The sequence below is a fragment of the Platalea leucorodia genome (genome assembly GCF_965183815.1).
Source record: "Platalea leucorodia genome assembly, chromosome: 3".
NCBI lineage: Eukaryota > Metazoa > Chordata > Aves > Pelecaniformes > Threskiornithidae > Platalea > Platalea leucorodia.
The window spans coordinates 59110574-59123657 of NC_138825.1; the positions used below are offsets into that span (position 1 = coordinate 59110574).

Genomic DNA, 13084 nt, shown 5'->3' on the forward strand with positions numbered 1-13084 from the left:
TCTGGAGCCTCTGGAAACAGGCAGGTGTAGAGAAAATAGTATCTGCTGTTGTCTTTACACTCAGGGGGTACGGGCTTGATACATTAACAGACTTTAATTCATTTGGTATGTTGGCTTCTTCCATGAGTTCAGTAAGATGCAACATGATGTGAAGGGATGACAGACTGGAAATCCCCAATGAAAAGACGTCATGAACAGGAAGCTGATTTACCCTGGCTGACGTCCTGCTGATGCCCTTATGCTGTGTGTCTGCTGACCCTCGCTTTTTTTTCAAATGCGAGAAAGCCGACTGTGTCATTTGTGGTAGCAGAGGGCTGTGTTTTCCGTTTCCCCTTGAGTTGATCTTGATGATCCTATCCAGGTCCATAAACACGGTAAAGCGTCACTAGGTGTTTAGAGCAAATGCTTTGCACGCCTGGGAGAAGGCCTTCGAAGGCTGGGAGGCAGCGGGAGGCAGCAAGAAAGGGGGAAAGCAACTCTCCAAGAGAGAAGGGCAGGCATCAAAGGCAGCACTGGGCTGCTACAACAGGAGAGTTCAGGGGACTTTCCCTCGGGTGCCATCTCGGGTGAGATCTTCTGTGGATCCCCCCATTGCTATGTAAACACTGTCTTCAGGAGAAGAGGAGCTCTACACTGTTCTTTTTCATGCCGAAGGTTTTGTGAAATGTATACAAAAGTAACGTTTTCTTCCATGCACAGGAACAGAGAACAGCTGTATCTGGGAATTGATTCACACAAAGTCAGAACTAGAAGGCAGGCCAGAAACAATTTTTCAGTTGTGCAGCAGGTAAGCTTTACACGGAGGTTGTACTTGACAAAGCACATTAATGGAATTAAAAAAATAAAAGATTTTCCCCTGTGTGACCTTTGCATCAGCACTTCCAATGCGGCTCTCACTCTTTGAATCCAGGCACTCGGCCAGTGTTTAACTGCATAAAGTATAACAACTTGAAATGGGAGGGAATTTGGCACAGTGATCCAACGTCAGAAATCTGCACAGACGTATGATCATAAGTTCTGGTACGATGTTGGCAAAGTAACTGATTTTATCAGACTCTCAGTGAGCAGAAATTACCTTCCGATAAAGACCACTTAAGGGGTGATCCCTTGGTACAGAAATTATCTTTCAGGCTGTTTTTCTAAGGGGAAGTAACCCAAGATCTCAAAACACAAAGTGCGTGAAATGCCCAACACCACATAAAGATGTTAGCTGCAAAACCACCACTAAAGCAACCTACTGAAAAAAACCCACTGCACTAAAGCACATCAGCAGAAGGGAGCGGGCCAGATTTTATCCCAATAGTGTCTTTCTTCAGAGGTGATAATTCAGTTATCTGCTTTCTTAAACTTGCAGTGACTGCGAGAACAAGACTAACATCGTGAAGGTGATCCGTTCCATTTTGCGGGAGAATTTCAGACGTCACATAAGATGTGAGCTACCACTGGAGAGAACATGTAAAGATCGCCTTGTCCCACTCAAGAACCGTGTGCCTGCAACAGCCAAATTGGGTAAGAAACACATTCTCAAAGTGAACAATGGAGTCTGGACTCCAGCGCTGGCAGAGGGCTTGCAATTACTATCATGACTGTAGTGTGTCATGTGCCAGACCCACAAATCCCATTTCTTTTTTGGGCTGGGGAGGTGGTAGAGTTTCTCCACAACTCAGTGCATGACAAGGGCTAGAGGAGATAAGCAAGCTTGCCGTCCCCCCACACTGTATTCTCACATTTGATGTGTCATTAGCTCTCTTAAGGGAAGGCTTGATAAGGCCCAAATTAATTTTGCTGGGAAGGAACAGACTCCCTTTGGCATGCAGTATTCGTGTTCTTTCCTCTGGTTCCCTTTAGTAACTCAGCCCTGATAACATTTAAAGCTAAAACAACTGGCAAAAGGCAGGGGTCTTGCTTCTTTCAGTGCGCTAAATCTGCATCCCAACAGATACCCTAATTAAGTACAGGCTTCAGACATTTTAGTTAAATGAGTAGCTACTAGTATTTCAAGTTCTCCATCTGATCAGTTATCTGTAAAATCCCCTTAACATCACAGGAACTGGGACAGTTCAACTCCCGCCTACAGCCTGGCCCTCCAGTGCTTGAGGTGCCTGAATCAGTCGTGCTTTCCTGCGGACACGTGTAAATCATTACTACAATTTTTGGAGGATTTTGTATATATTACACATGAAGGCAAGCATATAGCCCTAGGGTAGGTAGAAAGAAAACTCTGACATGGGACGCACTGTTGGTATCAGAACGCTGACACATCTGACCTGGGCTGATGATCAAATGAGACTACGTACGCTGTAATTACAAGCGGGCTATTGAGACAGACGGTATAACCAGCTGGTGTTTTGCTGAAAAAATAAAACGGCCTTTTTCCTCTGCACAGCTTCCACGAGGTCCTTGAAGGTGCTGAAGAATTCTTCCAGCAGCGAGTGGAACGGTGACCCGGGGAAAGGCACCTTCCAGGACTCCGATGAGTGCAGCCTGAGCAGCAGCACTCAGAGCAGCAGCTGCCACACCGCCGAGAGCATACAGGAGCCCAAAAATTCATCTCCCGATAAACACGTACAGAGCTGTGCATCCGACTTTTCTAATGTTCTTGTCAAAGAATCTGATATTCTCAGTGATGATGATGACGACGAGGACTATCGGAGCCTCAAGAAGGGCAGCCCTACAAAAGACATTGAAATACAGTTCCAACGGCTGAAGATTTCAGAGGAACCGAGTACTGACTCTGAACGGGATCAGGCTGCTGAAAATGAGGAAGGAGATGGCTTCCAGACAGGAGAGCATCCAAAGCTGGTGCGTGGCCACTTCTGCCCGGTGAAGAGAAAAGTAAACAGCACAAAGCGTAACAGAGGAACTCTAATGGCAATGCAAGAACGTCACCAGTCCCTTGACAGTCACTCTGACGCTGCAAACCTGGATCTGAACTCAATTTTAGAGAGAGAATTTAGCGTCCAGAGTTTAACATCTGTAGTTAACGAGGACTGTTTTTATGAAGCTGTGGAGAGGCATGGGAAATCCTAGCTTTCTAAGCACTATATTTAAAATATTCTTTTGAAGTCCACATAAAATTCAACAAACTTATTTTGCTTTAAAACTAGTCAATTCATGGAAGCTGCAGGAAAACTACTATCTGATTTTGTGCACTAATACATTTTTTCCACAAAAACAGCTGTAAAGGATTCTTAAGTTATTTTAATTTATTGTGGATCAAAAATAGATTAAGTTGGCCAAGGTCTGTAAATTAGTTCATCCTTGTCAAGCAATTATTAAGGTGACGCAGCGTTCTTAGGGAGGGGAAGGGAAGGATGGCCTCATTAGTATTTTAAGTAATGATGTGGAAAAGGTGCTAGTGAGTGGCAGAGGGGATTACAATGGAACGTAGCATTGCAAAATGAATTTTTCAATACCTTGGGCATTTTATTTCTTTGGTTTTCATTTTTGCTTTATTTAAAGCAGAATTAAGTTATTTTAATGTGTTTTAGTGCACAACAGTGCAGAAATTTCATTTTTGTAAGTTTCAGGATGCTGTTTATACTTTATACATATGTGTAAATACAAAAACAAAGCTTGGCCTGTAATCTTTTATTTGACTGTATTTTTTATTTTCTCTACCAGCCTGTACAGTAAAAGACAAATAAGTATTGTACTTAGCCATGTTTTCTACTTTTTATCATGCTGCTTTTCTCTAGCTGGAGCTTTAAATCCCCAATTTTTTGCTTTTGCATAAATGAAAAGAGTATTAGGAAACCTTGAGGCAATCTGTGCACTTTATCCTCCTTTAAGCCAGTCACTTGAGTATATTAATACAAGAGTTTTGGCTTTTGTGTTTTAAATTACTGTGCACAGTAGGATGTTCCAGGATAAAAAGAGCACAAAAACCCCAACACCATCTTACATGCTGAAGTATGAAAAGTATTTTTTCTTCCGTTTCAATAATGCACTTTCATTCATACAAAACTCAATTATTTCAGAAGTATTACATGTCTCACAGCATACCTTGTTCTTGGTATGTGTTCTAGCCATTCCCCTGAGGTAAAAAGAATCTGTGGGCACCTTGTAACTGGACTCTCTTTTCACTTTTGTCTGCAGCTGAATGGAATGAATAAATAAAATGGGAAAGCCCTCTCTCTCCACCACTTTCTCAAAAGTAGTTCTTCCACATCTGCACAGATGTAGGAATATATAAGCCTCCTCTTACTGCATCAACACCTCTAGATCAAGGAGTTAACAACTAATAAAAAAAAAAAAAAATCAGTCTGCTGCAATTAGAGCTGTTACAGCTGATTTTCCTCTTCAGTCTGTTCGGACTGACTGGTAGGTTTAAGTAAATTCCTCATCGTCTTCTTTTGCTTTAGCTCTTCTCTGTAATTGTAGGGGAAAAGGCTTGGGTCTTCATCGCACATTTTCCTGTAAGTATTGCACAGATTTCTAAACTGTGACATGGAGAGCTGAAAAGGACGCAGAGTTGGATCAACATTTGCTGTCATCATCAGCTGTTCTGTTCTTTTCAAACGTCCACTTTCAGGAAACAAGGTCCTAAAAGGTGTGAGGAGAAGACAAACGAATTAAAACAATTCAGACAGTCAATTCACTTTCCCTGAAGAGTAACAGGATCCTCTCCGGAATTTACTTAATATAGGTTTACTATTAAGTATGTCATTATTTTAGCTCTGGCACTCTTAATATTATCTAAGCAAATGGAAACATCTAAGGGCCCTTTTTCTGAAAATGCAAATTATGACAACATAGGAAAGCATATACATACATTGTACATTAAACACATGCATTTATGTTCATGTTTGCTAACATTAAAAAGAGCTTTGGGTATGGATACAGTCACAGAGCCCTCTTATTTAGAGAGCAACAACAGATTAAACTGTGCAAAACAGATCAGATGCAAACCATATGACTGACTTTCCTTCAGGCCAAGTGTTTCATTCCGATGGGAAAGATATTGTGATCACTTCTCATTAATACCGTAATTCCAATGCCAGAAAAAGAGCCAAGAAGGAGGAAAGGAGTATTTAATTATCATTCACTTTTTAATATTTAGAACTTGGAGAATGTGCCAGGAGTCCTAGGTTTTGTTTTCAGCTCTGTCACTGTTCATAGAGAGTCATATCAGTTCATTTACTCTGTGGCCAGGTGCGTTAGCACCTCGCTCTCACAAGTTCCCCAAATTTTTACGAATAGCATCAGCTCACGTGATTTTTAACGTCTCGCAAAAATGCATACTACAAAGTGCAAACTATTGAAAGGACTAGCTCTTATTAGCAGTAGTTCTCAGTCTACGACGGGTCAGGAAGGCAGTAAATTTGCACATGGTAGATGTGCACGTCTCCATTTTCAATTGATCTGCCTCCGTCATACATACATGAGACCTAAAAACCCTGTGCATCTCACACAGGAACTCCCCCCCACGCCCAGCTGTGTTTTGCAGGTTGGCTGACAAGCTAGCCAAAAGGCTTTGTGTAAGTAGGTGACAGTTGGCTCTTGGTGGGCAGACAGAATACAAAGCTAAGAAAGGGTTTAAAATGACAAGAGGAGGATGGAACTTCTGGGAACAACCTGGTTTAAAGTACTGCTACTCAAGGCCTTGGTCAAAAACGTCCCTGTTTTACTTCAGCAAGCTTAAAATGGATCAACGCTTATTTTGGTTTCCCTCCTTAAGTTATTCTCTCCTTTGCTTTGGTACTTAAAAGATGTACCTGGAGCCAAAAATGTTTAATCACCTTTTATAGACAGACTGAACCATCTTATAAATGTCCATGAACAGTAACTCAAACCACAATATTTTTCTTCATGGGCTTAATATGTAGACTGATATATATATATATATCACGTAAACTGATTCTATTACCTTGTTTTCATACAGTATATGTGATAGATAGCTAGATACCTTACAATGAACTTAATAGCTTTATTATACACCAAAATTTGCTATTTTTTTCAGGTCAGCTAAAGAATAAGAGGATTGTGTTTCTTAGCTGCACACTAGGGCTAAAGTATGATAAGCTGCTAGGGGATACGTGACGTGCAAAAGTTCAGATTCCCCCTCCTTGCCTCAAAAGAATGCAGAGCAGTTATTAGCAACTTGAGATTACACAATAGTTGGGTATTTTTTAAACTTTGGCAAAAATATTCTACATAACAACATAGATACGCTGATTGCACATGCCTTCTGCTTACATTGTCAATTGAAACCATTCTTCCACAAAAAAAACCAAAACACACCACCCTGTAAATCAAATGCAAATCGATCTAGAGTTCCGATACCTCATTTTCTAACCACCTCCAAATGCATACTCAAACCTTTACACAGGCAAATCCGTACTCGTTTTAGATCCAATGTCTGCATCCCAGACATCAATGGCATTCACTGCCTCAAGCAAAAAAAACCCAAACAACAGAACTAGAGGCAAAAATTCTATGTTCACCTTTAAAATAGTGACATATAAGGCTTGCAGTTCAGTCAGGTGGCATCTACCCTAATTCTAGACTGCATCAGGGCCAAAACCATGCCCAAGCCGCAGCAGCATGCCTCTAGTCCTGACAGCAGCCCTGTCACACGGCCTGCAACGCCGAATGCTGGCTTTTCCCCACACCAAGTCAGACACGTGGCTGTGCTCAAGTTAAAACAGGATCCTTGGTGAAAAGACTGCAGGTTTCTCGCACCAGTTAGAGAACCTAATAAATTCCCTCAGTAAGACGTGGGGATTTTTAAAGTCAGTAAGAACTCCATAAAAGGGCAAACACAGAAACAAGAATTTGACCTTCTGACATTATCGCCAAATAAGTAAGATTTCCCACAGATGATGTTCTCCCTCCTCACGTGGCCATCTTTGGTTCTGAATTTGAGACTTTCATTTTTTTAACTCAACCAGCAAATGTTATAATTTTTGTGGCTGGTGCTTTATTCTTGTTTCTGAGACAGACAAACTATGGAAAAGATCACCAATTTATCCTAGTAATTGTAACAGCTTCAACTGCTCTAACAAAAATGCACTGTAATTATTATATAATTACAGCAGAAAGAGTCATCTCATGGTTTTGTCTCCAGAAACCATTCTGAACTGGAAAGATCTGATGAACTATAATGACAAATTTTAAAAGGGATGAATAAAATCAAATGCATAGCTACAAGTGTTTCTCAACTCATTTAGTAGCTGACACATTTACAAAAACAGTATCTGAGAATTCATCGTTAAAGATCCTTACTCGATTCCACGAAAGCAGTATTTTCTTCTAAACTGAAAAACACTTCGAACCACTTTTTCTACTAGCTCGAACGGCTGCTGTATCTTTGGTTGCACCAATGGAGTGAAATGCACCACAGCCACATCCACCTATAAGAAAAAGAAAGATAAATTTGATCAGATATATTCCTCCGAGACACATTGTTTCCACATTAACCGGTTAGACATCAGGAAACAGGCGGAACATAGGAAGACATTATTGTGACGGGTACCATAGCTGTGCAGTGACTAATGTCATAGCATCGGAACATAAAGATTGGGCTTAACTTTCAAGGCCCTGCAGAATTTTTGTCTTAGTTATCTACATATTTCCAATTAGTTCACACGCCATTACAACTTAGTACTTTTTTCCCCCAGACACTTCCTCCATCTAGAACAACTTCCATGTAATCTGTGAAGCAATTAGCACTTCTTGCTTCAGATCCTTCCACCAGACAATTCTGACATGATACACAAATTAGAAATATTCAATATACAGGCTGAAGGGCAGCCAGAGAAAATTGGTATTATAATTAGAAATCAAAGCCATTCCCTGCATGTTTTCTGTTGCTCTAGGGCTTTTCTAAAATGTAAGTGAAGGATTTACTTTTCAACATATTAAGATTTTAAAACTCTAGTCTATTTAAATAAATGGTAGGTAGAAATAAGTTTGCATTCAGTTTAAATGACCATACAACTCTGTATTTACACTGTGTATCACAGTTCATCCAAAATTACATTTGAATGCTTTTACACAGCTCTCTTTCAAGCTTCTTTTATTCTTTTATGGCTCTAAAATCAGCTTGGCTCTCAGAACAGTCACTTTCGCTGTGTCTGAAAACAATGAAGTAACATCATTCCTTCAATGTACACATATATACATATAAAACACATAAAATATGTCACACAATTACAGATATACCGTATTATACAGAAATGCCCTGAATTCAGACTTCTGTATTACAAAATACAGGCTGGGCTAAAAATCCCATTCCGCACAACATCGAATAAAGTAGTTCATCTTCCAAACTAGATATTAACAGCAATAAAAATGAACAATTTCTGTGGAGGTACACATTGAAAATTTGTACAGTTTGTACAAGTACTGGTGCTGAATGACAACAAAATTTTTAAGTGCCAGGCTTTTAAAAATACTCAGTCTCTTATTAAAAAAATCTGCTAATATGATGGACAATCATCCATCTTTTTAAAAGGTCTGAAAGTCAATATTGGCCTTCATAGAACAGATTCTATGTGACATTAAACTGAAGACGTGCTCGTTCTGACTGAAATAAAAGATACACTCAGACCAAAGAACAGCTTCTGTTCTAAGCACACTCTCAGTGTACAACTGTTTGAGAAAACCCAAAAAACCTTCAAAAAAAGAGAGGGTTTTTTCTACTGCTCTAACCAAAACTGCTGTAAGTTTGTGGTTTTTTTTTTAAATCAGTTAAATCGTAGTAACCTCTGATGTGGACATACTCTTCTGGCACAAAGGTGCCGTGCATCCATGTTGTGCTTTCAGTGGGAGCAGCTCAGCAGTGAAGTACCTCCGTCCAGTACAGCTGCCTCACCAGCAGAGGTACTGTATTTGCTTCCAACAGAAAGGACGGAATTCAAACCACCTAAGTTTTTCATGTAGACAGAACTTACAAAGCCAAACGAAAATACCGGCCAGAGAAAGGAAACAAAATACTTATTAATGGTGCTGATGAAAAAAAGCACAGCAAGTTTCCAGGATTAGCACTGCTGATCTCAAGTATATGTTACAGATAGTGTTTTTTCTCTACTTTTCCAACTTTTCTGAAAGCTAGAGTCAAGAATAAGACAGGAAAAATACTTAAATTGCTAAAATGTAAAGACACAAGAACCTATTTAAAAATGAGGTGACAAAGAAAACCTGACACACGGAATCTGCAGTGAAATGTGCATAAACGTATTTTCCAAAGCAGTTTCTGAATTTCTCATGTGTTCATAGCTTCTACCCTTGCCACAGGTTGCTGCTGCCGTCAGGAAGACCACAGGAACGCAGCGAAAAACTTGTGTTCACACTGAGCGGTAGAAAAGTTTATCTTTTTGATCAGGGCAAATACCTACTTCACACAACCAACCGGCTCCTTGCACAGGGCTTATCTACACACACATATGTTTATCTACATTTCTGTCAAGAAGGTATTTCCCCCAGAAAATCAGGGATAAGAAAACCACCAGCGACCATTTGGGATCTCACAGTCTCCTCAGTTTTGCAGAACTGCTTGAGAGAGAGAGATGAGGGCTCTTTGGGAGCAGGAGCTGCATCTTTAACAAACATTTCTGAAGGAAAAGAAAAAAAGAACACAACCTAGATGCAGTGTACAGTTTAAGAGAAAAACAGCTCAATTTGCGGTCTCAAGGCCAGTGGGCAATAATTTCTGCTTCTGAAACAAAACACAGCACTTCTCGGCATTTGTTCCATTATAGACGCTGTTTTCTTTGGACCCCAGGAAAGCTGCCTGGTTACTATAGCAACAGATACAGGGGAAAGCTTTTCACTTGTAATTGGCCACTCCTTTAAAATTATACATGCTATTTTTCCCTAACCTTTTTAACATGCATAAAATAGAGAGTAGAATTATGAAAGCCAATACAGAGTACACAACAGCACTTAAAATACACAAGTTAATTTGCGGATAATGTTATTAGTAACTCTTTTTTTCCCCCCACCAAGTACGTTAGAAATATTTACAAAATACTACTCAATTCTTACAAAATAATGAATCTGAAAATTATTTAACTGATAGATCCTGAACTGTCGATAGTGCAGCAATTATTCACCCTTTGCTGGTTTAGCGCACCAGTACAATGAAGGTTTATGTTCTAGCAGGGTAGGAGGAACACATGACAGTACAATTAAATTCAGAGAAGTCTGCTGCCTTGCTGATGAAATCAACACTCTACATCAGAATAAGCTTAAACGAGACAATTTTTATTAATTGTTGACGATAAAGGTCTCATGATGGGCAATACACATATCTTGCAACAGGCCTGTATTAAAAGCAAACCCACATACCCTTTTTCAAGCTGTAATTTACTCATAGGGACCTGAAACCTAAGCAGAACATATTACAACTTCATTAAAACAGACTGCTTGAGATCCTACCAAGATAGTTGTAAGCCAACACTTTCACCACCCAACTGTTCAGAACCAGCATTTTATCTGTCTGCTACAGGCAAATGTTAGGTGTATCTTGTAGTGATCTTGTTCTGATGTGAGGGTTTCATTTTGGTTCACTCCCAGCAGAAAATAACTGTGCCGCTGCACTAACAGCAATAATCTAATCCCTGTAATTTAACTCCAAACAGGATCACAGGAAACCAAAAGTCAGGTACAGAACCTATGGGTATATCGCTGCTGCAATCAGCAAGACTTTTCTCCTAACGAACATCTTGATTTCACACACCAACTTGTCGAGGCCACTTCTCCCATGTGCTGCGGTTACCATATAAGCCTTAGCAGTAGCTTTATTCCTTCATTCTTTTGCACAGACTCATACAAAGGCAACAAGTTATAGGATGACCTACAGAAGGCTAAGGCTATCAAGAAGAGATAGGCGAAACCTGTAGCTGAACAGAAATGTCCCGCTGTTCCAATTACAAATTAAAATAAATTGCAGAGCTCTTTCCTAGGAAATTTAAACTCTTAATAAGATTATCTGTAATGAAAAAAAAACCCAACAACCCACAAACAACAAAACCCTCTGGCTCTCAGTTCAACTTAAATGAATCCTAACCTCCCCCCTAGCCGCCACCCCCCACCCCCCCCCCAATCCATAAGTCTACAGAGTTTCTAGATTCTCAAGATTTTACTCTTTTTCATCACTATTCACAGTTTTCATCATAAACCGTGGATATCATTATGTATTTAGGACTAAGAGCCTCCATGTGTTTGTCTCCATAATCTCTCTGCTTTCCCTTACTGAGCGTTTGTCAAACAAAACTCATTAAACAAAGTACTCCTTTATTCTCGGGTAGATGGAACTAAGAGAGGGAACAAACAGCAGTAATGCACTTGCTGTAGAGAAGAGGAAAAAAACAACATTCCAAGAAATTTTGTTAATACATGCCAATGCAGTTTTATATGAGAAGGGATAGTTCCATTCAAGAGAAACTGCATTTTTCCAGGACATCTACAGTGAAGAAAACATCTCAGACCTCACATCCAGCAGTAAGTGCTACACAAACAGGAATGAAACATAACTGTATTTTTTGTTACGCTTGCAGTGCTGATACTTGACTTTATCATGCTTTTAATTTGGTTCATCCCATTAAATGTAATGTATGACTACACTTGCAGTGGTTTGCGTTTATGTTTGCATGTTTGTATATGCTGAAATTTTTAAAAGCAAGCAATGAAAAAGGCTAACTCAAGATCCTAATTAGCTGCTCCAGAATATGCTTTTGAATGAGTTTTGAGCTATCCAGACATGTCAGTTCCTTCTGTAAAGGGAAGTTAAGCCATCTTTCTCATGGGCCCGATACATCAAACACTATGTATTTGCCACAGCCACTCTTCACAGTCTGAACAAACTGAAGGGATTTGGAAATAGGCAGGTCTCTGAAATAAGATTTTAAAAATGAGTAGCTGTTAACATTCTCACTTTAAGTGTTTTTAATATATATATGCTGGACAGAGCTGGCACATCCTTGAACAATTACCTGAATGCCAATAAAGACTGATAGAATACATATTGATCAAAACCTTGTTGTCTTATGTATAATGAATTGAAATAAGAGTACAATGCTGCAGATATTTTGTGTTCCTCTTATTTCAACTTTATTCCCCATTATTATGGGTTTTCAAAGAAGTTCTAATGCTAAAGACCAACTTTAATATTATTGTTCATATTTAGATAGAATGTCCTAGAAAGCATAATCCAGACTGAGGACCACCCTTTCTCTATCGCTCTGATAAAAGACAAAACCTGCCAATTATGCAGCCCCACTCAAAAGGCAGGACACCATTTCTAATCCTCATCACAGAGGTTTCAAACCATTTTTCTTCATCTGCTATCCCAACAGTCCAGCTGATGTAACAGCAACAGTGCTGCCTTCCCAGGTGCACAGTTATCATACTGCCTAGAATGTTCTCATCTGTCAAATGAACTTTGACTCTTTATGCAAGAATAGCAGGGAGGTTTTTTTAATGAATTTTTAAAACCGCCACTTCACGGCAAATTTGTAAATGATTTCAGACAGGTAAGTGACTGATAAAAATAAAAAAAGCACTTACACAACTGAGTTGTTCTGTATCAGTGTTAAAAACAGTATTTTATTTTATAGACAAAAGCAGATCATATTCACTCTTATGACTTGCTCGATACTGCTGCTCTAAGTCAAGGACTGAGAATCACTCACTGCAAATAAAATAATGATTCAGAAAAGTCACACGTGACTTAGTTGCAAAAATACTGCAAAAATTAAATTCAATCTTATTCTGTTTCAAAACCATGAAATTTTGTAACAGTTATTAAACAAAAGAACAGACAATATTTAAATAACTGAAATAAAGGGTTACCTTTAACCATACTTTAAACAAAAGATAGTACTATTAATGTTCATTGTTATAAAATAATCAACAGGAGCTGACTACAGCCATCAACGCACTTAAAAAAGGTACTTGAAGAGTACGATATATTTTCTACCACAGCATTTTTCCACAATGACTTCTAATCTGCAAGTTTCTAATGCTCCATTTACAATGTATATTTCTCTAGTAAGCCTGCAATCTGTACACTATTACCAAAAACAACTCCAGTAAAATAAGTTTTGCTTGATGGCTTGCAATCATGTATGAAAAGGCA

At 39.2% G+C, this 13084-nt stretch overlaps 2 protein-coding genes across 16 annotated transcripts in view; one reads left to right on the forward strand and one right to left on the reverse strand.

The window, feature by feature from the left end:
* The window catches only part of TIAM2 (TIAM Rac1 associated GEF 2), a 175703-nt gene extending 172670 nt beyond the window's left edge, over positions 1-3033 (forward strand). For all 5 annotated transcript variants that reach the window (XM_082306988.1, XM_082306987.1, XM_082306989.1 and 2 more), the window contains 3 exons: positions 700-787; positions 1355-1509; positions 2387-3033. In XM_082306988.1, the coding sequence (XP_082163114.1) occupies positions 700-787; positions 1355-1509; positions 2387-3030 (887 nt within the window). In that variant the 3' untranslated portion in view covers positions 3031-3033. The remainder of the gene's footprint in view (positions 1-699; positions 788-1354; positions 1510-2386) is intronic.
* Positions 3034-4272: 1239 nt separating this feature from the next.
* The window catches only part of TFB1M (transcription factor B1, mitochondrial), a 28344-nt gene continuing 19532 nt past the window's right edge, over positions 4273-13084 (reverse strand). For 9 of the 11 annotated variants that reach the window (XM_082306999.1, XM_082307001.1, XM_082307000.1 and 6 more), the window contains 2 exons: positions 7228-7355; positions 4273-4545 (listed from right to left, as the gene is read on the reverse strand). In XM_082306999.1, the coding sequence (XP_082163125.1) occupies positions 4284-4545; positions 7228-7355 (390 nt within the window). In that variant the 3' untranslated portion in view covers positions 4273-4283. Of the gene's footprint in view, positions 4546-7227; positions 7356-13084 lie in introns of those variants that run through there. The other 2 variants (XM_082306997.1, XR_014227676.1) reach the window with 2 other exon arrangements.